This window comes from Cladophialophora carrionii (genome assembly GCF_000365165.1).
Source record: "Cladophialophora carrionii CBS 160.54 unplaced genomic scaffold supercont1.4, whole genome shotgun sequence".
Lineage (NCBI taxonomy): Eukaryota > Fungi > Ascomycota > Eurotiomycetes > Chaetothyriales > Herpotrichiellaceae > Cladophialophora > Cladophialophora carrionii.
Window position 1 is genome coordinate 245120 of NW_008481829.1, and position 27259 is coordinate 272378.

The 27259-nt window shown below is 53.7% G+C and overlaps 10 protein-coding genes and 1 non-coding gene across 11 annotated transcripts; 4 read left to right on the forward strand and 7 right to left on the reverse strand.

Annotated features, from left to right (window-relative positions):
- Window positions 1–571: 571 nt before the first annotated feature.
- Window positions 572–1677, reverse strand: G647_04757 (uncharacterized protein; the record flags this gene model as incomplete). The annotated part of the gene is made up of 2 exons (XM_008729095.1): window positions 572–1438; window positions 1489–1677. The coding sequence occupies 2 exons, from the start codon at window positions 1675–1677 to the stop codon at window positions 572–574; spliced, it is 1056 nt and encodes a 351-aa protein (XP_008727317.1).
- Window positions 1678–2668: 991 nt separating this feature from the next.
- Window positions 2669–2998, reverse strand: G647_04758 (uncharacterized protein; the record flags this gene model as incomplete). The annotated part of the gene is made up of 3 exons (XM_008729096.1): window positions 2669–2686; window positions 2744–2813; window positions 2889–2998. 3 exons carry the CDS (start codon window positions 2996–2998, stop codon window positions 2669–2671), a joined length of 198 nt encoding a protein of 65 aa, XP_008727318.1.
- Window positions 2999–3378: 380 nt separating this feature from the next.
- Window positions 3379–3449, forward strand: G647_04759. Its single transcript has one exon. It is a non-coding gene; the product is annotated as a tRNA-Gly (tRNA).
- Window positions 3450–4386: 937 nt separating this feature from the next.
- G647_04760 (sodium/hydrogen exchanger 3) lies at window positions 4387–6727 on the reverse strand (the record flags this gene model as incomplete). Its single annotated transcript, XM_008729097.1, has 6 exons — window positions 4387–5576; window positions 5630–6158; window positions 6212–6345; window positions 6395–6544; window positions 6606–6635; window positions 6688–6727. The coding sequence occupies 6 exons, from the start codon at window positions 6725–6727 to the stop codon at window positions 4387–4389; spliced, it is 2073 nt and encodes a 690-aa protein (XP_008727319.1).
- A 482-nt stretch (window positions 6728–7209) lies between these two features.
- Window positions 7210–11681, reverse strand: G647_04761 (uncharacterized protein; the record flags this gene model as incomplete). The annotated part of the gene is made up of 4 exons (XM_008729098.1): window positions 7210–7431; window positions 7485–11242; window positions 11333–11510; window positions 11589–11681. 4 exons carry the CDS (start codon window positions 11679–11681, stop codon window positions 7210–7212), a joined length of 4251 nt encoding a protein of 1416 aa, XP_008727320.1.
- A 780-nt stretch (window positions 11682–12461) lies between these two features.
- Window positions 12462–13847, reverse strand: G647_04762 (uncharacterized protein; the record flags this gene model as incomplete). Its single annotated transcript, XM_008729099.1, has 4 exons — window positions 12462–12999; window positions 13050–13446; window positions 13496–13663; window positions 13721–13847. 4 exons carry the CDS (start codon window positions 13845–13847, stop codon window positions 12462–12464), a joined length of 1230 nt encoding a protein of 409 aa, XP_008727321.1.
- Window positions 13848–14951: 1104 nt separating this feature from the next.
- Window positions 14952–15915, reverse strand: G647_04763 (60S ribosomal protein L2; the record flags this gene model as incomplete). The annotated part of the gene is made up of 4 exons (XM_008729100.1): window positions 14952–15175; window positions 15231–15522; window positions 15573–15772; window positions 15867–15915. The coding sequence occupies 4 exons, from the start codon at window positions 15913–15915 to the stop codon at window positions 14952–14954; spliced, it is 765 nt and encodes a 254-aa protein (XP_008727322.1).
- Window positions 15916–17566: 1651 nt separating this feature from the next.
- On the forward strand, window positions 17567–19499 carry G647_04764 (uncharacterized protein; the record flags this gene model as incomplete). Its single annotated transcript, XM_008729101.1, has 4 exons — window positions 17567–17937; window positions 17991–18120; window positions 18170–18541; window positions 18597–19499. 4 exons carry the CDS (start codon window positions 17567–17569, stop codon window positions 19497–19499), a joined length of 1776 nt encoding a protein of 591 aa, XP_008727323.1.
- Window positions 19500–20280: 781 nt separating this feature from the next.
- G647_04765 (uncharacterized protein) lies at window positions 20281–23064 on the reverse strand (the record flags this gene model as incomplete). The annotated part of the gene is made up of 1 exon (XM_008729102.1): window positions 20281–23064. The coding sequence occupies one exon, from the start codon at window positions 23062–23064 to the stop codon at window positions 20281–20283; it is 2784 nt and encodes a 927-aa protein (XP_008727324.1).
- An 899-nt stretch (window positions 23065–23963) lies between these two features.
- Window positions 23964–24716, forward strand: G647_04766 (uncharacterized protein; the record flags this gene model as incomplete). Its single annotated transcript, XM_008729103.1, has 1 exon — window positions 23964–24716. The coding sequence occupies one exon, from the start codon at window positions 23964–23966 to the stop codon at window positions 24714–24716; it is 753 nt and encodes a 250-aa protein (XP_008727325.1).
- Window positions 24717–25212: 496 nt separating this feature from the next.
- Window positions 25213–26145, forward strand: G647_04767 (uncharacterized protein; the record flags this gene model as incomplete). Its single annotated transcript, XM_008729104.1, has 1 exon — window positions 25213–26145. One exon carries the CDS (start codon window positions 25213–25215, stop codon window positions 26143–26145), a length of 933 nt encoding a protein of 310 aa, XP_008727326.1.
- Between the last annotated feature and the right edge of the window lie 1114 nt (window positions 26146–27259).

The following is a 27259-nucleotide window of genomic DNA, read 5'->3' on the forward strand; positions in this document are numbered from 1 at the left end:
CACGCAGGGCAAAGCCGCATTCGGCATTCGAGTACCGAGTAATCGTCCTCCGTATGGTCTGTGTAGTACATATTCGCATGGTCTAGCCTTCGATCATTGGACTGTTCGAGGACGTTCACCCCGTCGTCGGCACCTCGGCAAATACGAACAGATACATGGGAAATTAGTCCGCACATAGGCGTGTACGCCCGTATCGAGATCACTCCTCCCTCCACAGGACACACCCTCGGACACTCTAGAGTTAGGGGTATGACATGCACACATGGCAGGCGCTGGACCCTGTTGTGTCAAGACTGGGTATATGTACCCCGTCCTCGCATGGATGGCTAAATTTAGCACACTTGGCTCCTCTACCAGGACTCGTATTCTGGCGTCCGCAAGTATCTCTGAGGAACAACCCCTGCACAGGAGAGGAGGCCCAGGCAAATGGCCTCTCTTGTAGTGAAGACCACCGTTCCCGGATCCTTCGGGAAGGCTCTGCCCCGTAATGCCTGTCGAACGTAGGACGGTACGAGGACTCCGTATTGTGTAGACGGCTCGGGCCTGAAAACGAAAGGCGACATCACATTCTTTAGACGCAAGTATCGTTGAACAAGGCTTGACACCGGGCGCTCTTTACAATGTTGAGTGTCTTGCCCTTGATGAACTCGAAGTTGGTCTCGTCGGCCGGCTCGCCCTCTCCGTCGCCGGAATCGACGGGGCTCACATACCCGAGATCCTTTGACGGCTCGTAGTGGTGCATGATCTGCGGGTTGACGACCAGACATCGCAATGCCCTCTCGCGGCACTGGTGCGACAATGCAACGTCGAAAGCTTCGTCTGCGCCACGCCCGAGGAGAGTGAGGATCTTCTGTGCCGAGGCCCTCGTCACGCCGTATCCGAAGCTGCACACCGTCATGGTTGAGGCGTGAATGATGCGATGCCCTTGGGGCAGTCGCTCTTGCAAAAACCCCGTCGACCACGACGCGTATAATTCGATAGGGATGCGCGTGTCGTCGGCGTAAATCACGCCAGGGGGAATCCAGTCGTCAATGGCGCTGCCGCAATGGCCCAGCCAGAGGACGTCCCAGTCCGTGCCGTAGGGGTTAGGATCGGACTCGGGCACGGAAGTATAGTTTCGGACGTTGTCAGAGATCAGTTTGATCTGGTCTTTGATGCGCACATCCCAGTCGACATCATCTTCGACGATAAACGTGGTCTCGAAGCCAGATGCGATCACAAATTTGAGGAGGTCGAGATGTGCGACCCACGCCGAGGCGGAGCCATGCTTGGGTGTTGTCGTCTGGCCGAGGCCGATGTCCTCGAACGCAACGACGAATTCTTCAGGGTTGTGCGGTTGTGGCGGGATGATGAAATCCAGTCCCGTGAGGTTGGCGGCCGCTTGGAGGCCACGAGTTCTCCAGCTGGGTTTGGATGAGAGTGCTATCAACTTTTGGAACTGCGCAAACACTATCAGCAAACATAGTCGGCTGTCTGTGTGATACTTACCCCGAGGGTCGCATTCGCTGCAGCCTGTCTCGGTAGGACTGCTGAAACTCCAAATAGTTGTCCTAGTCGGACATTGCTCGAGTATCTGTTCGGCAACAGGATAAAGACCAACAAGAGTATTATGGCGGCTGGCAGGATGTGTAGGCGAGGGTTCGCATGGACCCTGAATGTGCCCAGCTGTCGGAGCATGTTCTCGACTGGCGGGTGAAAGCGGCGTCGCGGACACGATTGCGGTCAACATGTTGACTTATGGTCGAGGACAGGCCAGTGCCTGGCCCTCTCGTACACGCTGTGCTAATACAGGCACGGCGAAGCGAGAACACGGGTCCACTAGTATATGTAGCATGGTAGGAGTCTGACATGTTCACAGTGGTCATCTGGCTGGACGCACGATATAGGGCGGTTTCAGATCAGGATCCATTATTAGCTGCGTTGTTGCCCTCTAGCTCGGAGCCGTCAGCCATGTATCGACTGCCGGACGGCCGGTGGGCAATCTGGATCGACCCTTTCTGTTAAGGGCGTCTGGATATTTCGGTCAGAGTGGGTAAGAACGGTGGCATCGCGAACTTGAAACCAGGAAACAGCGTGCCTGGTGTGACTACTTAGCCCAAGCCGACTCTTACCCGCGCCAATGTAGACGGAGGGTAAGGTCAATTAGCAGACGTTGTGACGGGAGGAGATTTGGCTTGCCGTAAGCCGGATTGGCATCACCACCACCCCGAGAACGTGTCCTCCGATTGCGGTCTGGCGTGTCTTGGCCTACCCAGTACTTGGCTGGGGGGGGTTGACCCATTGCCGCATGCAGTAGGTTTCGAGCAGCTTTCTCTCCCGATGAAGATCCGCTCAAAGGGGATGTTTTCTGTGTCTCTCTCTGGTTTCTCAGAAAGTGGGGACCTGAACTGTGCGTCTGGGTTGGATGCGGAAGAACAACGTGATGGGAGTGCAGTCTGGAATACAGAAGCGCAACAAGGGACACAAGGGAGAGCTGGATTTCGAAAGGCTAGAAGCGAACTTGAGAGATGCGGGCGCGATGCCAAGCAGAGTGAGATATTCGACATTATTGCTGAGTGAAAGACCTCGTGGAGACGTATGCATATGGAGTACACTGGTCTGCACCGCTACCGCAGCTTATGCCGTTTCCCTGTCGACATTCGCGACAACCACGATCGTTTCATACCGTTCACTTCTTCGGCTGGGCCTGGAAAATGGTCAGCAATCAGGCGCCGTTCAGAATGTGATGGGCCAGAGGTTGTACATTCTGCCCCGGATTTGAGGCTTGGGTATTGCCAGGTTGAGTCGGCGCGGCCGGTTTGAACTTCTCCGCCCTATAAGCCAGACACGAGGCTACAAGTCAGCACCATCCCATCTCAAGCGACGAGTTGCGTGCTCGTCTGGGGAACCATAGCTGGGGCGAATGCCAGAGGCAGGAATCGGGCACGACGGACTCCTTGCGGCGGATGTAATCGTTCTCAAGGGCTTTCTCGCGTTCGTTGAACTTTGGAACATCCATTTTGGGCCTGTGCAGTGGTGCGATTGAAACAATGCTAGATTCCTTCTCTGGCTTGAACTTCAAATATGGTGTAGACTGATTGCAAATGGAAGAGCCGCGAGGACGTGCAATGCGCAGTATCAAACGGCTTCGCATACGTACCTTTGGCCAGTGACAGACACTGTGACGTCAGGGCGGCGAGAAGAAAGAAAGCCACTCTGCACGTGATGGGATAACATGATCCACCACGCAGATTTTGTTGCCGCTGGTCGTGAAGAAGCTCCCTGCGCCTGGTTTTTCCGTTTTCCGACGCACACGAAGCGAGCTAATCACCATCTGAGACAAATCTAAATCGAGATATTAGTGTTGATACCTAAAATTTCGGATATAAATCCGGTCCGGCATCGGTGGTGTAATGGTAACATTGAAGCCTTCCAAGCTTTAGCCCCGGGTTCGATTCCCGGCCGATGCAGAAGTGCCTGTAGGTGGGTTTTTTTTGGGTTCCATGTCCCTAGTTATAGGGCCTAGTTACTGGTGGATTGTTATAGGGCCTAGTTATAGGGGGGTTGTTATTCCATCCCGGCAGCGTTAGAAGGACTGATAGGCTGGTTCAGGTACTGTATACCGCCAACCCGCACGCCGCTAAATCGTCCACAAATCTCCTACAATCCCATCCCTCTCTCTGCTCTCCACGGCTGTGCAGTATATATCATCCTGGCATTACCTGCCTTCGTAGAAAGAGAGTCTCGGAGATTATTCCCCCGACCGCAGGCGGTGTCCTTCTCGCCGGATGGTCCACTCATACTGGTAACAAAGTCCACAGGGCGGAACCATCTTCTCAGTGCGGAGGACACTTCGGCCGATACTGGGTTGAAATGTGGCCTGGGTGCCGAGGGATGCGCCAGATCCCATCTTTCGAGACGACCCGATGTCCCTCGAAGAACGGAGCATCGTCTCGTGATGCTAATGACTGATACCACAACGACATCTTGCACTGGGGTACCGGTAAGTTTTGACCAGAACGTTACTCCTCAAGGTTACGCAATCGTATCTTCCACACGCCTATAGAGTGCGCTTCACCCTGGATTTGGCTTATGGCATTCTGTGTAGATTCGCCGTTCAGACCATGTCGACAGTCAGGCTTTCATCACCATCTTACGGATTCGCAATAGAAGCACATGGAATGTACAATGTACTCTGCGTTCCTTAGTTCCTGACACTTATCAGGGTCAATCTCGTTTGTACTCCGGACGTATGCATCTGTACGCACCCGTGGCGAATGCCAGTGGCTTCATTCATCCCGAGTCTCTAGGGCAAATATCATATCATGGCCACAATCACTTTTTGAAAAAGAACGCCCCACACCCATGCCAGCGCAAAGAAATACATACAATAACATGCAGGGCCTTTCAAGAAGGCGGTGGCCCTTTCCCTTGACCCTGGTGCTGATCTAACAACAGATGCGGTTTGATAAAGTCCTCGTCCAGTTGCCGAAACCAGGCCGTGTGATCTCCCGTGGCGCCCCGGAGCAGATTTCGGATCGAACTGGTCGCGCCGGCGAGTGGCGTCGACGTCCCTTCCGTCTGGGCCACGGTGCCCATGTCTCCATGGTCCACGCTAAGCGGATCGTCGTCTCCATTGTTGAGAACGATATCCGGCGCCGACCGCGCTCGTGCATCATGACCTCCCGCGAGAGGCGATTGTTTCCTTCGGGGTGCTGCAGGGGGCAGGTCGAGATCAACAGCATCTTCCTCGTCATCTGAAGTCGATCCACTCATGCTGCCGTTGCCGTACAGCAGCTTCCCTTGCTGGGCTGCAATCTCGCGTTCCCGCTGAGAAATGGTCGAGTTCTTGCGCTGATTTCCGCCCCGGACGGGTGGGGAGCGTCCATTACTGCTACTGTATCCTCTGTCGGGGCGGGGGCGAGACGCGGAGCCGTTTGGTCTTCCCTCTCGCGCATTGCCCACGTAATCAAGGCCAATGGACGACGACCGTGGATTGTGGCCGAAACCCGTTCCAGAGCGCTTGTAATATGTACCGCCATTCGCTGTCTCAATGTCAAATTCGTCGTCCGAATCAATCTCTTCCACAACGCCTGTGCGGATGTTGAGGATTTCCAGCATGCGGGCTGTAGTTCCGCCGAAAATGATGACTGTCAGGACAACCACAACCAAAACAGTCGCACGCAGCGCAGGACCTTCGTTGCCTTGCAGCCCGGCGGCCAAGGCGACTCCGACGGCGCCCCGTAGCCCAGCCCAGAACAACATGACCTGATAGTGCCAGGGAAGTTCTTCGGCGACATCTCGCCCGCGTCGTTTCGCTCGCACTCGAATGATATAGTTGATCGCCTTGGAGAGCGGAAACACTGCCAGCCACCGCGCGCCACAGATGCCGACCACGGTGACGAGAATAAAGAGAGGTTTGAAGACCAGATCTGTCTCGGTAAATAGTGTGAGGCCCAGGTAGATGAAGATGAAGTTTTCCGAGAGCTGTGCAGTAATCTGAAAAACGAATTTCGTGGTGAGCTGGGTCCGCCTCGACATGTTATAGTATGCATAGTGCTTCAGGGTGATTCCGCAGAACAAGAGCGATACGATGCCTGATGACGCTCATTAGCATGCCGACATGAAGGAGGTGGATCGCATTGCATACCTGACATATGCACGCCGTTGGAAAAGAAATAGCTTGCGTATGCGATTAGAACAATCAGCGAGCTCTCAATCCGGGGGAACCGGCGCACAAAGGTATATTTCAGCGCCAGAGCGGTCCCGATTCCGACGACAACGCCGATGACCAAGCTGGTGAAGAAGACGAGCAAGAAAATCCCGATGGCCTCGAACAGACTGATGATGTTCAGATTCCCAGCCGCGCCGCCTTCCCTGTATCTTTGGGCCGTCTCGAACAGGACAATGGCGATGGCGTCGTTGAGGATGGACTCGCCAAAGATGACCGTGTAGAGTTTCGGCTCGACTTTGTAAAGATTGAAGATGGCGAGGATGGTGACGGGATCGGTGGCAGAGAGCGTGGCCCCGACCGAGATCGCCTCGACCCAGGTGATCTGCAAGCCGTCGAAGGGTATTCTGGTCCACAGCCAGAGGATGAGACCCAACGAGACTGCGGAAATGAACGTCCCGGCAAACGCAAAGGTCAAAATGGTGCCGATATTGCGAAAGAAATTGGCCTGCGGGCAGTGTTCAGCATGTTCCACGCCCAGCTCTTTCTCCATGCACTGACCTGGTGTAACTCATAACCCGAGGCGAGGATGATCGGCGGAAGGAGGAGGTTGAAGAAGAATTGGTAGTCGAAGCTGACGGTGTCCTGTATGACCGTCCCGGGGGTCACTCTGATGACCAAGCCGACGACCATCCCTACCCAAGCCATCAGTGGGAGAGTCGAGGCATGCGGGACACGGCTCACCAGCGAATATGGATATGACTGTCTCATGCACCGCTTGGATCTTCTTCTGCTGCAGAATGTAGCTCATAAAGAGCGCCGCAATGAGCAGCATGATCAGGATGAAGAGGGCCCATGATGAGAAGATCTCTTTCTGTCCGGCCTCTGACGGCTCTGCGCATTGGCATGTCAGTGAGGACTCGTCGCGACAGGTGAGTCAAAGGGTGGCTTGTACCGTCTGGATCCGCGTCTTCAACCTGGCGACCTGAATGTGAACATTAGCGACGGGGATGCGCAGTGTGGCCGGGCTCTCGTACGAAGAAGATTCAACGTCGCGCCCACCAGACTTGACGCCATATTGGCGCAGTTGTGCAGCTATCATCCGAGGACGGGCGACGTGGAAGGCATGAGCAAGCAGGGTAGCGCAGGGGGATAGATGTAGCAGCGAATACGCCGTGAATCAATTGCTGAAAGACAGACAGGCTGCGACGATTCTTGGAGACTCGTCGTGATCCTTCGCCATGCCATGCGCGGAAAAGGGATCATCTGCTGCCCTGATCTGCATCTCGCTCTCCACACCCACGTCGTTCTGATCATCGACGTCCACAACCGACACGGCATTCTACGAGTAGGACTAGAAGTGCTACAGCATCTAATACGTCTCCTCCCGAGCCGAGTCGGGCATATGCATCAAAGCTATGCTAGCACCGAACCCTCCTTCCAGCTGAGGAAGCTGAGGGTAAACTGGATGTCCCGCAGTGTAGAACCACCAAACTCCAATCTGGACACATCTCTCCCTGCCCCGGCAATATTTCGTTATGGTACAATAGTACAACCATTTATTCCGCACCACTGCCCGCCCCGCTTGTCGTGCCATTGGTAGCAACTCCATTACTGCCACCCAGCGTCAGTCTCAGCTTCGTCCCACCGACGGGAGCCACCGATCCTCGAGGCGTCCCAGCACTGGATGCTGCTGCGGTGGAGTCTCCATCTTGAGGCACTCGCTCCCCTAAGATAGGATTCTCTGCGATCTGCTTGGCAATCATTTGGTTGCAGTGGTTCTGTACCTCTGGTAAGCGACCTCAATCCATGTCAACAAAAGTGCTTGGCCTACCTCAATAACAACCGCATCATTGTAGATCATGCTGCCATCCTCGTTGTATGTCTTCGCGTTCTTGGCCAAGAGCGCAATATCGCTTTGCAAATCTTTCAGGCTGGTGTACTGGTGACTGCTGATGCGCTTCTCAATCACGTCCATTGCGATCGGTTCCGCAATGAATTGGTAATAGTCGGCGTACAGTTTCTTCGACGGAAGTTCCAGGAACGGTCCGATGATGAGCCTAGTTGGCGGTTCGTCGTCACTGTCGTCGTCAGATGGCTCCTCCGGTTCCGAGTCGGGCACCTCGAGAGCTTTGATCGACTCAGTGATGGTCCGAAGAGCCTTCTGGAGGGCCGATCGCTCGGCACTGCCGAGTACATCGACGGCAGGCTTGTTAGGCTGTCGTCCGCGCTTTCGTTTCGCCGGCGGTGTCTCTTCCTCGATATCTTCGCCTTTGCGCTTCTGGCCAGCTGCTTTGCTGGGACGACCTTTCTTCTTCGGTTGTGGCTCCTCCGAGCTTTCACGTTCTGGTTCTGGCGACGACGCAACCCCGGCTGCCACGCGTTCGCGCTTGGCTTTGTTCGTACGTCTCTTGTCAATCCGTGCCTGTTTGCGCTTCGCGGCCTCGCCAATAGAGTCATCCGAATCATCGACCGCCGCTAACCACTGTTCTTCGGTGAGTCCGTCGTCATATTTGACCTGCGTCTTCACCCGTGCACCGCGACCGGCGTATTCCTCCACCTCCTCTTGCACCGGGTTGTCCTCGGCCACATAGATGTCGGGAAGCTCACTTTCCTCCATCAACCGGGCTAATGGTCGACCTGGCCCGTATGGGTCGTTCTCGTCTCGCTCCTTGTCCATCTTCTTGAAGAGGGTCAACTCGTCCTCTGACCGAGCCATGAGCTCGTTCAAATCGTCATCGTCCATCTCCTCTTGGTCCCCAACTTGGTCAGCGGCTTCTGCTGCCTCAAGCAGGGTCTTTAGGAAGGCCTCTCGCTCTTCGTTCGTCGACTTATTGTCAAATTTACCTGCTTGGATGACCTTGCCATCCATGTCGAGCTTGAACTGAGCACGTTCCAAGATTTTCTCTTCCACAGAGTTTGAGCTGATCAGACGCAGAATGCGGACTTCATTTTTCTGCCCGATGCGGTGAGCACGATCCTGAGCCTGCAAGTCCTGATGTGGATTCCAATCCGAGTCGTAGATGATGACGGTATCTGCAGTTTGCAAATTCAAACCGAGACCACCTGCACGAGTCGACAGCAAGAAGCAAAAGTACGGCGAGTTGGGCTCATTGTAGAGACGCAGCAATTCAGCTCGGTCCTCAGCCTTGGTAGCACCATCGAGACGGAGATATTGAATACCACGGAACCGCAAGAAATCTTCCATGATGTTCATGATCTGGGTCATTTGGAAGAACATCAACACACGATGGCCGGTAGCCTGGAACTTGGGCAAGATCCTGTCAAGCAGCTCGAATTTGCCCGCCGTTCGCCAGATAGAGTCGTTTGTCCCTTTGCTTGGGTTCATCTGGTCTTCCACGGGTTCGAACACGTAAGGGTGATTGCATAGCTTTCTCAGCTGCATTAACATGTTGCTGAGACCGCGCATGCTGGTCTTACCACCCTTGCCGTCAGCCACCGTCAGACGGTTGTGTGTCATCAACTGCATGTAAAGTTTGGTCTGGAGAGCGGAGAAGCGGCATTTGATGACACGTTCCTGCTTGTCGGGAAGATCTTTCTCCACGTCTTTCTTGAGACGACGGAGCAAGAAGGGGCGCAGCACCTTGTGCAGACGACGGATAACGAGAAGCTGCTCCTCTTCCGTCAACTCCATTTTGTCTTGTCCACCAGTGTTGGCAAAAGGAGTGTTGAACCATTCGTCGAACGACTTGACTGACTTGAAGATTGTGGGAAGGACGAAGTTGAGAAGAGCCCACAGCTCCGGAAGATTGTTCTGAAGCGGGGTACCCGTCAAGATCAGGCGGTATCTTGTGGTGTAGTATTGGGTGATGGTACTGCTCAGCTTGGATTGGGCGTTCTTCATTCTGTGACCTTCATCGACGATCATGTGGACCCATTTAATCTTGCTTAGAATCGGCCGGTCCTTGATGATATATTCGTAAGTAGTGAGTAAGACCTGGAAGTTGCCCGATCGAATTTGCATCTGCTGTTGTTTTCGGCTGTTCGGAGGCCCTTTGTAGACGATACGTTTGACTGACGGAGCCCATTTCTCAAATTCCAGATTCCAGTTCGTGAGCGTGCTGAGGGGTACAACGACCAGAAAGGGACCACTTTGGCGCTTCTTCTCGATCAGATAGGTGATCAAACTGATCGTCTGGATAGTCTTGCCCAGACCCATCTCATCGGCCAAGATGCCGTTCAGGTTGTTGTTGAAAAGCGAGATCATCCACTGCAAACCCTTCAGTTGGTACTCTTTCAAAGTACCACCAACCAATATGGAGGGCTGAATGGAGACCTCTTCCTTGATCCTATGAGCCACGGCGTAGTAGTCGACCTTTCCATGGCCTTCATCATCATCGGACACGTCTTCGTCTTCGTCCTCGTCCTCGGCGTACTTGTCTTCGCCCCATTTTTCTGCAGCACTTCGTTGTTGCTCTCGGACGGAGGCGGCGAGCTGCTTCAGGAAACCGTCTGTCTGCTTGAGGAGGTGGGAAATGCGAGAATCCTTGGCTTGGCCGAGCAGCTTCAGGTAGGTTTCCTCATCGTTAGCCTTCAACGCCTGCAGACGCTGCTTGGCAGTTCGCTCAATGCGCTTCTGTTCCTCACGCTCCATATGTTGGTGGTGGGTGACCATCATGCGACCAAGCTTCTGGATGCGTGAGCGTTGACTGATTGCATTGTTCTTGATATCTTGAGCATGAGCCACGATAGACTGTAGATGGGTCGATTGCCGAGCCTTTTCCTTGTTCTCTCTGGCATCACGCTGTTGCTTCTCAAGTTTTTCTGTGATACGAGCTTCGCGCAGAGATTGTTTCTTCATGCGGCGGTGCATGGAGCGATTTGCCGTCATTGCCAAGTTGTCATAATGGAAGAGTTCTTGCTGAATTTCTCGTCGGAAATCGCGTTGCTTCTGAAGCAGACATAGCTTTTTGTATTCAATCAAAGCCTTGATCTTAAGACTGTCATCGGCGGTAGGGTCGGCAGATTTACTAGTGTCCCAGGCCGCAATGTTGACAGGAAGGGCAGCTAATTCGGCTTTACGAGCTTGGATGCGGTTGTACAGCAGACGTTCTTGCTCTTCCCGAACTTGGTCTGAGTCAATGCCCATGGGTAGGATTGCGGGTATCTTCTGCCGCTTGATGCGCTGCGAGTGATCTGAGAAGCTGATAGGCTTCGTTAGAAGATCGTAAGGTGACTGATAGGCATCGAAGAAGGCTTTGGATCGGACCACATCCTTCGATACAGAGCCTTTGGGCTCAGCGGCTCCATCTGCAACCTTTTCAGCTGTAGCCGTCCCGTCCGTTGGAGGTGCCGTGTGTTGCTTGAGAGATGGGAAGAGCTGCGCCTGGACCTTGGGATGTAAAGGCTGGTTCTTCGACAGCGTCTTAAATGCAAAGATTTGCGTTCTCAGGAGGTTCAGTTGCTCTGGAGTGAAGCTACTGGTCGTTTGCGCTGCTGCGCGCTGTGCTGGGGCCTGCGCTTGGGCGCCAGCAATTTGCGCACTATTGGCGACAGATGTCTGGTTGGGCGTGGAAGACCCATTGGCGGCAGCTGCTGCAACATCTTGCTGGCCGTTTGTCGCCCCGTTCGCTGTGACATGACTAGCATTGCCATTCACCTGTGGGGGATGTTGTTGTTGGGTGGGTTGTGGCTGCATGAGTTGTTGAGCTTGTTGTTGACTCGGCTGTTGGGTCTGTTGCTGGGCCTGTTGCTGCTGCTGGGCCTGCAGTTGCGCCTGCTTCTGAGCTTGCAACTTGCGAAAATTTTGCTGTTGTTGAACGGCAGTGAGGAAGCGGTAGGCTTTGATATACTCTGGGTCATTTTCGGGGACATTCTGGGCTTTCATGCGCTGGAATTTCTGTGACGGGTGTTAGAAAATAGACCGAATGGCAATGTCATATGATGTTGGAAAAGTCTTTGAGGGAGCGATGCGTACCTGATACACGTCCTGCACTTGGGCTTGTGAGAGATTGGGTGGGAGCGCCGGGACATTGGATGGCATCCCAGGCGCGGGTTGAACTGAAGCCATGGTGCCTTTTCAGTCGGCAACCTCAGGCAACCGCAGGTCGGGGCTGTGCGTGAATCATCTATTGGAGCATCTAGTCTGTGGGTGACGGCCTCCAATGTGGCAGGGATGGATGCAGCCTCGTGAACGTGAACACGCTTAGCGCAGTCGGCGGACGAGGGACTTTGCAGTGAGTCGGTCTTGGGTGAGGTGAGGTTGAGTGGTCGAGGCAAGGGTGCCTAATTAAAGAGGGGACGAAGAGGTGACTGCCGTGTGCAGGCGCACTCTTCAAGCGGTGCTGCTGGTTATCGGTGACGGATTGCGATGGAATAAGACGGTTGCGACGCGTTGATTGATGATTTTCCCGGGCGAGGGGCCTTCACGTCTGCGAGAAGAGCGCAACAAGATGGCGGACCCGAACGAGAAGAGGCTGACAGCGCGGCCAGCCTGTCGCAATCTCCGCCAAGCCCTGCCCACGTCACGTGGGGTCAATATCACGTGAGTCTATGGTTGGCACGATGGGCGCGAGAACAAGCTCGAACGGAAATCCATGGAGGTTGCCGAAATGGGCGTCCAACGATGAGAAAAGTTTACGTGTCCAATACAAGACAACCTCATGTCGATACAGTCCCCAAAGCGCTCGCATGCATGTGCCACCAAGCGACTTTCCAAGACTCGTACCTCGGTCTGGCTCTATCTCTACTGAAAAGATAACCAAGCTCAGTCCAACGCCAACGCCAACTTGTGTGGTATCCATTTAAGAAACATTCCATAATGACGATAACATGCAGCCAGCCAATGTCCTCAGGTGAGAACCGACCTCTTTGCTGGGACGGGTGGTGGCGGTGGCTTCTTCGCTCGGGACGGAGGAGGAGGTGGAGGGCCACTCTTCTTGCTCGTCAAAGGAGTCGCTTCGCTACCATGAGACGTCGCAGGCGATGTAGCTTGATCCCCGTAACCACGGTCAGAGCTATTAGTGTAAGATCCAGAATCGTCTCCGAACACGTCCTGGTCATCCACGTTGCGCAAATTGGATCTTGCTGTGCGAATCATTAACGAATCACTCGGGATGCGTGAAATCCCCGGTCTAGTGGCGGGCGATAAATCCCTACTCGGCTGAGGAGAGTCGTTGAACGTGGCGGCTCTGGCATAGTTTGAGCGTGGCTGAGGCGCGGGTGAATAGTCGGATGATTGATACACATATTGATTGCTCCGAGAAGCCGTGATCTTGGGGCGTACTTCGACCGGCGCTTCTTCGAGTGGCTCGGCGCCCTGGGTATATGAACGAACTGTGTTCGACCTCGAGCGCGGGTTAGGCCGGCCGCCACGGGTCGGTACAGCCCTAAACTTCGTCAGAGGGGTCGTGCACAGGACGTCGGACGAAGCACTCACCTGGCAGGCCACTCGCTCCTCAATTGTAGCAAGGCCTCTCTGCATTTATCGTGGTATGCCAACTCGGCGTCGAGAAATGATGCAAGGTCCGCGACACTTTCAGGGTCAGCGTCGCGAATTTCTTGCATTCTGCGGTGGACATCGTCCTCTGATTCTTCGTATTTGGCTTTCTGGGTGCGCAACTCCTCCTCGACGCGAAAATCTTCCTTCTTAGCTTTCTGCATCTTCGCGAGGGACGTATCATACGCAAGTCGGCGCGTCTCGAGGCGCTTACGGGCGGCCTGGTACTCTTTCATCTGAACTATAGATCGCTCAAGGGACTCCAGCCAGCCAGTCGTGGCGGAGACGATATAACTCTCCTGGGCCCGGGCGAGTCTTTCTTGTGTCCGTCCAAACACTGTCCACTGTCAGCTGAATGTATCGCGGCGTCCTTGACGTATACTCACTGTTCAGGCATTGACCGTACTCAGAATCGGGCTCGAAATCTTCACCGTGGGAGATCATGGTGCCACCCATGTACGCGATTGGAAGCGTCTTCTCCTTGCCCTCCACTTCGGAGCGTTTGGAAATTGCTTTCATGTAGGCATTCATCGATCGCTGCATCTTCTCGAGACCTAAAGGAGACTTAGCGACGAAACCACGATGTCGATCCCTAGACAGCAGATACGCACCTTCCTGGCGCAGGCCCATCTCGACCTCGAGCGCCTTGAAATTGTCCGATACATTGGTCTTGATCTCTCCTCCCATGCGCTCTCCCGCCCATTGTTTGAAACGATCGAGTTTCTTGTTGACATTCATTGTGGAGGTTGTAAGTCGGTGGTGCTTGTTTGTAGTTGTCGAGGGTGAGAGGAAAGTAAACGAGTGATAGACGGTGCTGATGTTACGGTTGACAAGGCAAGGTGTTATGTATGCTCACTGCGTCCTTGGTGAGCGCCGGCGTAGTCGGATCGGACTGGGGTCGATTCTGACCCTCGGACTGGAATGCTGAGCTGGACTACGGGGCACAAAGAAGCGAGACAGAGAAAGTCCGACGTGCAGTATGAGCAGAGTTGGAATGTAGAGAAAGTGATAAACGATTGTCTTCGCTGACAGCGCCAAAACGAGGGACGAGATGCGACAAAGGTCAGGCCGAACAGCGAGTGCATCAACTGTCCCGTGGGATTGTGCAAGTTCGCATTGCGGTTGCAGTGACGCGCACCAATGCATCCTCTTTAAGCTTTTGGGAACCCTTGAAGCCGTCGTGTCCCTTGTCGAGTTCCACCGAACAACCACCACCAGTGGCCTCCGGTTGCTGCCCCTGACCTCAAACCCTTCTGCGGGGCTTGGTCTGGGCCTGCTCGACGCTTCACACTCTGGGCATCCCTCTGAAACAACACGCCACCAGACGCCACTCTGGAAACATAATGTCCGTAGCATTCTACAAGTTGCCATGGGTGTTCCTATTTTCTGCCCGGCCTGCTATGCTGCAAAGAACAGTAAGCACTCATGCATGCGGAAGTGATGTCAGCATGAGTCGGATGCACCAACATGGCAGGCAACGCTTGATATAATTTTCTAGTCTCGGAGTGGTACAAAGATAAATTTGACGCCAGGGGCCGCGAATCTAGGCTTGAGAATCAGGAAATAGGGGGGTCCAGTCTCCCAAATACTGATTCAACGGCCGCGCAGCCACTACACAAGGTGTTAGACATCTTCTGATCTCTGCAACTGATCTTCATTGTGATGCTGCTCACGTTTGCCATTGCTTCGCCTCAACGTTGGGCTTCGCAGAAGCTGGGCGCACGCGTCGGCGGTCTTCGTCACCATAAACCGGAACTGATTTCCTCTCTGTGGGGAAGAATCACTCGTAGAGCCCTAATACAAGCCACGCATTTTCGCGACCCTCCAATGCATACTCCATATCTACTCCTTGGTCTTCTGGGTACCACGTAGCAGACCAGTTCTCCGAGCAGCAATGAGACCGGCTTTTTGACCTTGAGCGGCGTATCGAGAAATAGTGGAAGCCTTGCCGATGTGCTGATGGTTACCACCACCGTGAGGATGGTCAACAGGATTCATGGCAACACCACGAGTCTTGGGCCACGAGTTGCGCTTCACGGCGAACTTGTGCTTGGCGCGAGACGCCTCTGTGATTTATGTTAGCCGGTCGTCGTTGCAGCACACCAATCTGGGTCCACGTACTGAGCATTGGCTTGTCGGTTCGTCCACCACCAGCAACGATACCAATCATGCCTCGAGCTGAGCTGAGCACAACCTTCTTCGCGCCGGAGGGAAGCTTGACTCGAGTCTTGCCCTCGTCGGGGTTGTGCCCAATGACGGTGACGTAGTTGCCAGATGTTCGTCCCAAAGCGCCTCGATCCCCGGTCTTTTCCTCGACGTTTGAGACAACAGTACCTTCAGGTACTTGTCCGAGCGGCAGGACATTGCCGACACTCAAAGCCGCATTCTTTCCAGCGTAGATGAATTGGCCCGTCTGCAAGTTTCATTAGCGCCCAAATCCCCGTTCAGGACATTCAAACATACGTATAGCCCTTCGGTAGCAATGAAGATCTCGGTCCTCGACTTGGGCGAATATGGGTCTCGAAATTTGACCTTCGCAAGAGGCGCACCTCGGCCAGGGTCATGGATGATCTCTTGGACTATGCCTCGAATGTAGCCATGCTTTTCTGCGAAGTCAAGGGTTCGGAATTTGGCAGCACCGACTCGGAGGCGAGTATGACTCGCTATAGAAACAGTCAGTAACGACGAGGACAATTGGTGATGCAGGCAGCATGGAGGAGAACAACTACAGGCCACCGATAAGAATGGGAGACTTACTGAAAATAGAGCCACGGCCCTTTCTCTGATTTCTGATGACCCTACCCATGGTGGCGTAGAGTTGTCGAGTCGAGAAGTTCGCGACGATGAGGTCGAAACAGATTCAGCAGGTTCAAAGTCGTGGTGGTCGCAGTCGCAAATGCTGTTTGTGCGCATCGAGCCGAACTCTTGGCGGCTGTAGGGCGGCGCACTAGCATCCCTCGCGCAGTAGCAGGTTTTGGTTGGTTGGCACGTGACTGGGCAGCTTCGGTCCAGTTTAGCTTTCTTAGCTCCTGTCGGAGACTCCGATTTTCCGATAGCTCCTCAGTCCTCAACCCAACCTCAACTTCTGTGTCTTTTTCCGCTTTGTCGTTGCACCTATAATAGTTCTACCACCAAGCAAGAACTTGACCTTGCGGATGCTCCCCGGCACTTTGCTGCTGCCATACCTCTTCATGATGCTTGCACGTTGGTGTCCTGCAACGGGTTTGGCGATGATCCAACCCTGCCGAACAATGGATCAGGAAAGTCCTGGTCTTATCACAAACCAACATTGCTCAAAATCGAAGTTACGCTTAGTACGTTTATGCTGCTACTGGTAGGCTCCTTCAGCTTAGGAGACGGCTGAGGCGTCTGCGGGCCTTCTCAGGTGTTGCAATCTGTCTACAATCAAGCTGCTGGCCTTGCCGGCTGTTGAACGACTGATCAGCATATTTCTGGCGGGAAAGAAAAACCAATTTGTCCTTTCAGGTTGGACTGCGAGACGTTCGACCTGCGGGAGTTTTATATGCGAACACGGGCTTGGGGCTGCAGCATCCCTCGGATTCGCCGATCCCGCCTCCTCACAACTCCCCCAGTCACCCCTCCTGTATGACAGGCACTAAAACTTTACGTTTGCGCTCACTCAACTCAGCACGACCAACCAGCGACAGGAGGACTCTGTTTACCCTACAAATTCGGACGCGTCACGCGAGTTCCAGCACCCGTGATTGTCTTGAGCTGCTGGAGTCACTACAAATTGACAAGCAGGTAGGCCTCTACGGTGAACTGGCGCTCGGCCTGAGCGTAAGTGCCCAAGCTGCGAAGCTTGGTGAGCTGGCACCTGCCAATGGACACCGGATAACCCCGCGTTTTCTCGGAGAATACTAGTGCCATCCCAGGATTCGAAGCCTGGGCAAGCTGCGCCGCAGCAACAGGCACGGGGTCGGGCACGGCTGCTAAACGTTGATGGCATGGAAGGCAGGCTGCTGCCTCGATATTTAGGATCTTCGACCGGAGAAGGTTTTGTTGCGGATGGAAGGACCCGTGATGACCGGGTTTGCAGGTCAAATTGAAAAGGGGGCTCCAGCATTCGTCACGCTTGGCACGATAGCCTCCCAACAACTGATCGAAGCCTTCATTCTTCAACAACCCAGAACCAAGTGAACTGTTCTGGTCGATGCTTGTGAAGGAATATCAGCTGTCCTGCTCTGGACCCCTTGATTCCATATTGATGTCGTTGTCCGGGAGGATGCAGATGATTGTCATTGCTGGGGTACATATCAATGCAAGCCATTGGCCGTGTAGCGCGTAACTTGCCTCGAACGCGCCAAGTTTAATTCACTTCAGACCGCTTCCTGGTTATTTTGTCATCGCTGTTACTTTCTCCTTCTGTCCACTTGCCCAACACACAACGTCGCGCCTGCCTATCCTTCGCGCATCCCACCCACCACCCACACAACATGGCCGACTCTGACTCTTCGTCCTTGTCATCTGCGCCGACCTCGGATGACGAGGAGATGATTCAGAAAATGACGTCGAAACCCACGGGACTGGATCGATATTTTAAGCCGGCACCCAAGCCTGAAGCCACGCCTGAACCTCCCAAACGCGCCCCGTCCCCCCCTCACGAATATACCTTGGCCGACAATGAAGCAATCGCGTTCATTGTCATGTTCAGAAGCCGTTTCAGCGATGCGTTTCCCAAGTCTCTACCTAACTATGGCCCGCAAGATATTGAGAGAGGGGTCTCGGGAGAACTTCCCGATGAGCAAGTCGAGAAATTTCTGTGTGCGCTGCTGGGGCTGGTGTTGAACAGGAAGAAGGACGTGGAGTGAGCATCCTCGACAATCTATACAGTACTCCGGGCTTGCTAACCTGGACTAGACGCGGGCACTATGGCCGAGCACTCGAAGATGCGATCTCTACACATCACAACCAGTGGCCCACGGCGTGGAAGGGTCGCAATCCTCTCCACGGTGGAAAGAATTTTAACAACATGAGTGCGGAAGAACGTGTACTCGTCGCGCTTCCCTCTATCTTACGCGAAGCTAATACAATTATAGTTGAGCCTCCTCAAAGCACTGACTTTATGGTCACTCAATTCCTCCGACGCGGTGCAAGCGCTCATCAAGGAGTCGTACAAGCAGACGCGGCGAGACGACGATCGCAACCAGCCGCGCAGCGTTCAGCCCTGGTTCTCAGACCAGTACCGTCGTAAATATTGGCTGATAGAAGGACAAGACGATTCACATTTCCGCATATATAGAGAAAATGATGGGAAAACGGCAAAGACAAACACCTGGTTCAGCGTGGCGGAGTCCATCCCCGATGTGATTGCTCTGGCAGACAAGTTTGCAGAGGAGCATACGACAAACTCAAAGGTCATCAGCGACAAGCTGAGGGCTGCTATTCCAAGATTTGAAGCGGGTGAAGAAGTAGGCATCCCAGGCTTGCAGAGGTTATGTGTTGTATATACTGACTGTTCTCCAGAAACGCAGACGTCGTGACTACCGCCTAGCCCGCAAAGCCGCCTTCGCTCGACCTGATCCAGGATTTTCACTGTATGAGGGGAGGACCCGAGGCAAGAGAATGCGATATACATATTCGGACGAAGAATACGGGTCAGACGGGACAAGCAGGCGATCTGCACGCAATTCGGGTATTTCTACCCCCTTGGAGAGCGGCCCTACTGTCACCGCGAGTGGCAGGCAGGTAAGGTCAAGACTTGGCGGGATGTATGGCGAGAGCATCCTGGTTGACCAGCGGAAAGAGTTGGAGCGAACAGCAGGTGAAGGACACTTTACCGAGACAAGTGAAGACATGCCAACAACGATGCCGAATGGTCGTGGGGTAAGAACGTCAAGATCAGGACGACAGGTCAAGCCTCCACGAGCCAGATACGGTGATACTCATGACTCCGACGAGAGTGAGGAAGCTCAGTCGTCAGGCAAAGAGTGGAGTGGCAACGAAGATGAACCGGACGAGTCCGAGCCAGACTTTGATGGTGAAGACGAAGACCAAGAGATGGATGAAGAGCTTTCGGGAGTGGATGAAGCAGAAGAGGATGAAAATACTCAGGAGAGTCTGGTCGTGCAACTGAGATATGGCAGAGGCGGACAGAAACCGGCTCCTATCACCGCGCCAACGGCTCAACCACATTCTCCTCATCAGCAAACGCCTACCAGCAATGGAATCCCCGTGGTTGTCAACGGTACAGAAGCATCAAACCCACACGAAACACCAGCCGAGTCGACTATGGGTGACACCATTGAAGTGGCGCCACCAATCAAGCTGATGAATGGTGCCAACAGCAACAAGGCGCCGCTTTATCCAGTACCACAATCATCTTGTCCGGTTGTCGAAATTCCAGTGCAGCCAATGAACGTCTCGTGACGAATCAGAGATTATGTGTTTGATAGTGAAGGCAACCCATCGATGAACAGAATCTGCAAAATGTTAGTGAGCCATTGATATATACCAACCACTCACCGAAGCTCGAATGAGACAAGCAGAGCATACCGGTGATCGAGACTTGGTACCCAAGCAATGAACGCCGTAACATAGACGGGGAAGGGAGGAACACGAAGCCAGCCAACCACCAGAGAGTGATGTGGCCATGACATGAATTACTGTAGGATTTCCCGCTGAGTAGCCCGTACGAGTTACAGCACCGCAGAGAGCATGACAGCCTTTGGGGCGCCTATGTACCGTCAATACCACACCATCATGACACTGATGCTGGATTCAAGCCAGGGTAATACGGAGTTCTTGTTGGCGAAGATGGGAAATGGTAACTTCCAGAAAGCTGGCATGGGCCTTCACGCAGTAAAGGACTCTAGTCCAGCATTTGTTTCTGCACTTCCTAGGGGGTGGCTACCTAGGAACATAACCTACACTCCTACTATTGGCAAGGTACTTTGGTTCGTGTGCACATGGTCCCCTTTCCCGTACTGGTGACATAATGGTGACATAAAAATAAGTACATGGTCAGACTGTAGGCCCGGCTTGAAGTTCGGTAGTCAAAAACATGAAAAAACCAAGGAAAATTGGTGCTCATTGCCCGCCCTTGGATGTCAAAGAGGCTGCCTTAGGATCTTCCGATACCGGTCCGCGCTGTCCAGCATCATGTTTGGGAACAACACTTCGACTTGAGAGTCTCGAGGGGGAGAGCTCCTCATGCCATAGGTAACAAGAACTTCTCCCTCAGCAATTCATCCGCACCTGGTCTTTTCTCATGGTCCGCCTCGAATGTCTTGTTCATGAACCGCTTAGCATCCTCGCTGGCGACGTCGGGAATAGTGGGTTTCTCGTTGTTGCTGCCAACGGCGAACAACGTCTGTAAAGTTGTCATCGATGGGAAAGGGCGAGATCCGGTGAACATTTCAACCACCAGACAGCCAACGGACCAAATGTCGGATTTCAACGATTGTCCGGATTGGCGTACGACTTCGGGAGCCATCCAGAAGACGCTGCCCTGCAACGACGTTCGTGTACCAGGGGCGGCATTCATGCCATTGAAGTTGGTCTTCTTGGAGACGCCGAAATCCGAGATCTTGACTGCACCCCGGTTGTCGACGAGGATGTTGGCACCCTTGATATCACGATGTATGATGTTGCGGGCGTGGAGGTAGGAGAGTCCTTCGAGGATTTGGCGGGTGAAGTTCCGGACCAGGGCTTCTTGAAAGGTATTGTACTGCTTCAGCATCCCGGCGATGGAGCCACCAGGGACATACTCGAGGAAGATGTTGAGGTGCTCTTCATCGGATGAGGTGCCCAGGTACTGCACGATGTGAGGATGTCGTAGGCCCTGCAAGAGAGTAATTTCTTGCTTCAGAGCCGCGATCATGGCGGTCTTCTTCTTGTCGCTTTCGGTGCCCTTGGCCACATTGGGCAACTCCACCTGTTTGACGGCCATCAGTTCGCCTGTAATGGCATGCAGTGCTAGGTAAACACTGCCGAATGACCCTTCACCGATCAAGTCACCCTTCATCCAATTGCTCTTGTCGAAGCTGTTGCCTTGCAGGAACGAATTAAGAGCTTGATCTTCCTCCTCGCCATCTTCCGCAACAATAACCGAGAGACGTTCATTGAAGTTGTCGTTGCTCAATGTGCCCGCAGGACTCTCATCGAAGTAGCTGGTTCGTGACGCGTCGTTGTTGGCAGCTGTGTCGGAACCACTGTCAAACGACACGTAAGATTTCCTATTCGGCTCGACAGGAGACTCTTCTTGCAATGGCTGCAGGGCTGATGATGCTATTGAATCCCTGTATGACTGGCTGGGAAGATTGAACCGGTTCGACACCACAGATAGGGGTCTGGCCGTGGGTACTCGGGGATTCAGACCACTCTGGGCCAGCCAGGAATCGGCAATGCTAGGGATGCTGGGTACTGGTGGGGCATCTTTCAGACTCGACGCCATGCTCACATTGCTCATGACACTGAGGCGGCTTTGTGCGCGGCTCATTCGTTGTGACCGTCGCATCGACAGCCTCATTGTCTTCTCGATATCCTCGCGCTGGTGAGCGGGGAAGTAGGACGTCAGCTCTTGTACAATCATTTCACTGGGCGGTCGAGCACCGTAGAAAGTCCGCATTCGGGGCTCTTGGTTGTTCGGGACTCGGAGATGTTGTTGTGCTTCCTGACGGTCGTATTCATCTGCTGTGGCGATGATGTTTCGATTCCTGTCTGTCGTTGTGACTGGCGAGATAGGGACTTGAATGTTGTGCCAGGACTCGCCCGTGAGTTTCTGAAGCTTGATCTGATTGCGCATGTTGTTGGTGCTGATTGCAGTGCTGTGCAAAACTTGGGACTCGTCAGCAGCTATCTTTGAAGCCTTCTGTAATTCATCCATGTCGGGAGGCCCGTCGTTGATCTTCCTTAGAATCAGTCTGTTCCTCTCTGAGCGTGTTGACTCATTGCAGATCCTCATCAGCTCACTGTCGCTTACCCGGCGACAGTTTGCAAGATCGGGTTCCAAGCCATTGAGGACATAAAAGCAATAATTGCGAAAGTGGGTTTCAGGAAGATGTAGCTTCTTGAGGACCGTCGATGTCACATCGTCGGCCGTCCGGCAGAACTTGATGTTCACAACCTTGGTTTGTCCGCCATTATGGATGATCTTGATGACCGGAGAGCCCGTTGGCAGCCCTCCCGGTGTCAGCCCGTCGATGCTGGAGTTCTGCCGCAGGTGAGCCGCACGCGTCGTGTGAGTGGCAAGTTGTGGTGTCTCAGGGCGTCTGCCCGACGTAGAGCTGGCTGAACCTGGCTGGCTGAAATATCCTCCGCCCGAAGTGTTCCTTGCGCCGTCCATTGGGCTCTGTGCATAGCGCAGGGACCTTACTCCTGCACTGTGGACATCAGCCAAGGGCGAGTTGGGTCTCGATCCCACCTTGAAACCGGTACCAGCTGAATTGAAATTTTGTAGAGCCGACGAGTCGAATTGGCGGGAGTATCGTTTGCCGCTACCGTTGTGTGACTTGGAGCCGTGAGTCCGTGGTGAGTCTGACGATGAAGGAGTGCCAGCAAAGCCATCGAGAACAGCCAGCGAGTCTCGGTTCCTCCTTGACCGTAGCAATGACGATTTATTCCGCAGCTGTTTAATGGCAACATTGATTCGAACACGGTCACCAATCTTCTTGATACCCATTTCCGATAAAATCTTCTGGTCACATTCCAGGAGACTCTCGCCTGTGAAGTTGTTGGCCTTGAATAGGGCTTCATATTGACCGCAGCGGATCGAGTGTAACCATTCTCCTACTTTCTTCTCGTCCCACGCCCTGATCGAGTCCAGCCCATCGTAGACATCGGAGAATTCGGAATCGGTGGGAGAGGTGAAGAGGCCGTCTTGTAGCGCCATCGAGGTCAACTGCGTCCTGACCGAGGACTCGGAGAAGTTGCGGACGGGGATCTGCTGAGTAGCTCCAATATTGGCAGCGTATGGAGACTTCGAAGCCAACATTGTCGCGTGAGCTTCTACGCAGACAGCGAAGGCGTTTCCTTCTCTTTGCAACAGTCTTTCATTCCTCAAATTATGGGGGGGTGTGGTGAACTAGACAAAGAACACTCCCACGGCAGTGGGTCGTCCTAGACAGGAGTGCTGGACTAGGGATCAAGTGTTGGTGGAATTGATTAGACAATACTGGAACTCCGTCAAACAAAGAACCAATGCCTCTGAGAGCTGGTGTGTCATATGTCGTGGCCCGTAGAGTGCGTTGATTACCGACTGCTGGAGTGAGGAGGAAGCCGAGAAGAAGTCACTCTGAGCGCTCACAGCCTAGTGAGCTGGCGGATGCAAGATGGATGACGAGTCGAGCGGTTCTCTAGCTAGTCTATTGGCATCGTGGCTGCAGGACCTGAAACGCGAGATCAACGACGAGGAGGCAACCGATCGCTGAGGCAGAGGACAAGAACCGCGCTTGTGGGAGCAACATGAAGCAGCCATCGAGAGACCAGAACGTGAGCGAGCCTCCAGAGTCTGTTGATGCATGGCGAAGGGGCACGCCTAGCATCCAATCACGGCGCGCCAACGGCCGCCAGACGATACCCAAAGCCAGATTTAGGCACAACCGCTGCACGTTGTTTGCCCTATTAGGCCTGGCGTCCTCGCCCGGAGATCCAACCAGCGTGTCTGGCGGCCCCGTCAGGCGTTTGTTTTCCCATGGGCGTGCCAGCCTGACCGAGCACACTTCACTCATACCAGCAGCTGTATACGGTATCTCATTTGGATCGACGCGGAGAGCAGTATCCGGGACCGTGGCTGCAGCATGGGCTAGCGGCGTGGATATCTTCCTGATTGACCCGGAGTGAGTTGCTCATTCAAATCCAGTCATCTCGCCCTCACCCTGGACTTACACCGCCATGGTCAAGCGATCACGCGAGTCATCGATCCTCTCGACTGAAAGCGACGAGCAAAGTCCAGTCACGCCAAGCTCTAAATCTCCCCGTCTCGCGAAGGTCTCAGTAGCTATGGTCGACGCTCCAACGGTGAAGACTGTTATGCAGTGTTCCCTACCACCTCACCGGGATACCCTGGATTTTGCTTCTATTGAGGACTTCGAGATCCACTATGCCAAAGACCATTCGAATCGGTGTACCTCATGCAGCAAAAACTTCCCTACGGCGCATTTCCTAGCCTTGCACATTGACGAAAACCACAATCCGTTCCGAGAGGCATTGCAGGCCAAAGGTGAGAAGACATACGCCTGCTTCGTCGAGGGCTGTGACAAGAAATGTTCCACCCCACAGAAACGACGCCTGCATCTGATTGACAAACACTTGTTTCCCAAGATATACAACTTCCGCATTGTCGATACCGGCATTGATAACTCGACCTCGATGCTGCGCGAGAATCGCCGCAGGAGAGTCTCGACGACCGCTGATCAGACGGCCTCCAGTGGTACGCGGAGACGGCAGTCTCAAGCTGGGAAGCAGCAGAACTCTGCCGTGATCCCGCCTGACCAAAACGGAGTTCTGCTCAAGGACGAAAGCCCGAAGCTCCAATCCAAGCAGAATGTCTCGGATGCAGCCATCAAAGATCTGGAAACATCCATGTCCGCCTTGCGATTCGTGCCACCACAGATCAGGCAGCAAAACACGCGGAACCGAAAGTGATTTAACCCTCTTGAACCCCGTTGAAGTTCAAACCCAGGAGGGTTCGATGACAGCAGCAGCTACCCTACTCATGCAGTGGGAGAGGCAAGTCAGCGCAACATGATTCAACCTCGAAACACGATGATTGCTGTCGGGCGACCTTGGAACCTGTTACCTCGACTCAACCGAGGCCCCTCGAAAGGCTGGCTTCTCTCAGCGGTCCGGGCGGCCGCCAGTTGATCGTTGGAAAAGACGCGTACTCGCAACTAGGCTTCCAGGATCGGAACTTGACCGTTTCGATTTGACCCAACACCAGCTGGCAATTACCTACCCCTCATTGTTCAGTCAAATCGGCCCCAGGCTGATTCCCTTGGTAAACATGCTTCGAGGTAGTGCGGGGGATGTCTCCTCATATCAGCGGCGGATTGTTGCATTGAAAAGCCGAAGAATATCCCCGGCCTGAGTCGAAGCCTCACAGAAGTGGAGCAGCCACTCTCGTACTGCCTACCTCGCTACGATGGCTACGGTCTCTGTACATGCTCTTAGCACCGGTCACATCACGATTCCAGAGAGATTTTTCGTTGTCCCGGCCGATCCAGTTGCGAAACGCACTGTGCCTTCACTGTCTTTCCTGGTACAGCACAAAGATGTGGAAACGGGAAAGCTGACCCGCGTCGTCTTCGACCTGGGGATGAGACGCGATCTCTCCCTCTACCCGGCGGAATTGAGTACCCATCTGGCCAACCGCGGACCTGTATCTACGCAGCCTGATGCGGTTGCTTCATTGGCAGCAGGAGGGTTGACGGTGGACGATATCGACTATATTATATTCAGCCATGTCCATTATGACCATGTGGGACTTCCCAAGGATTTCACCAACGACAAAACGAGGTTCATTGTTGGCAATGGGGCGCTCGATCTTCTGAGCGGCAAAGCAAAATATGATTTAGGGAAGCATATGATCTTCGAGCCAGACCTTCTTCCTCTGGAGCGGACACATGAATTGCCTCCTCCTGGTAGCGCGGACTCCCTGTTTACATGGCAACCACTCTCGACATTTCCTGACGCGATAGACTTCTTCAAAGATGGCAGCGTGTACATTGTGAATGCGCCCGGCCACCTCCCAGGCCACATCAATCTACTATGCAAGATCTCATCTCAGCCGACCAAGTTTGTCTGCCTGGCAGGAGATGCTTGCCACGATGGTCGTCTCTTGACTGGCGAATGTGATATAGCAACGTGGACGGACGAGACGGGGCGGTATTGTTGTATGCACGTGGACATTCCCAAGTCGAAAGAGACCCTGGCACGGTTGTACGCTGCTTCCAAAGATGGGATCAAGATCGAAGGAGAAGACCAGCCAGCGAGTATGGAAGTGATTTTTGCTCACAACTACGAATGGGAGGAAAAGGCGAAGAAGCAAGGCAAGTTTTGGCCCGGAAAGCTGTGATTGCGAGCGTCAGGTCTTCACATGACCTTGAATGGGTTAAGTCAATATACTCTCAAGATCATCTAGCCTTCGGAACTCTAGAGCTACAAACTCGGCGGAGTTGTCATTTCCTCCAAGAAAGATGAAAGGGTCATCCCCTTCGCAGCTCTCAGGGCCAGGCTCAGATCAGCCGCTTGAATTTCAGGTGCGGTTGGACGAATCCTTGACAGGGGTCATAATGTTCGCGAGATCGTAGAATTAGAAGTAAGATCAGAAAGGATAACACAGTGCCATCCGCCTTTGACAAGAAAGCTTACAATCACTTGAGACTGGCGAACAGAGCAAGCACAGGATCTCGAGCCCAAAGCGAGAAGTGACTTGACTGAATACAGCGCCGGGTTTGACGACCTGTGCCATCTGAAATAGATGAATGGGAAAGCTTCTAGGCGGATAGAATTTGGACTTTTCCAACAGTCCTACATTGACTTGACAGAAGCTGCACCTGTGCCGCTTGATAGGTCGGATCTCAACATCAAGTCTACTTGTTGATCGAGAGCGTCTAGTCCTCCCTGGTGAGGTGCCTGTTCTTGTCTGACACGATACTCTTGGAATCGAGGGCGGCACGGAATGAAGATCAGCTTCTTGCTGACTATCGGAACTTGAGAGGTCCAGTTAGCCACAGAGCACACAACGCAGACCGACACGGCTCGACGCCATGTATGACAAGACGTAGACAGGAACCGTAACTGCAGACCATTTTGCTACTGTCCAACCTTTTGCATCAGAAACAAGGCGAGGAAAGCTTGAATGCTTCTGGTCGACGGGCGGTACCGTGGCATGCGTGGGAGTGCCGGGCCGGAATATCAATGTTCCGATGAACCTCGGCTACCGCCTTCTCCAAGGTTCAGGTACAGCCGCGTCGTCCCCTCAGCTCTTCAACCTCGACTCTCCTGTGTCCATCCATGCTCGTTAATGATTAGTCTACGGGTCCTTGCAACCCTTGGTAGCCAGAGGTAGGCTAGCTGGTATTCGAGTCCCAGTGCCGATGCCGAGGGCCAGTTGACACTTTTTATATATCCCGACATAGACTTACTTACGCCAGTGTAAACAGCAGCTCGAGCACCCGGCCAGCAGA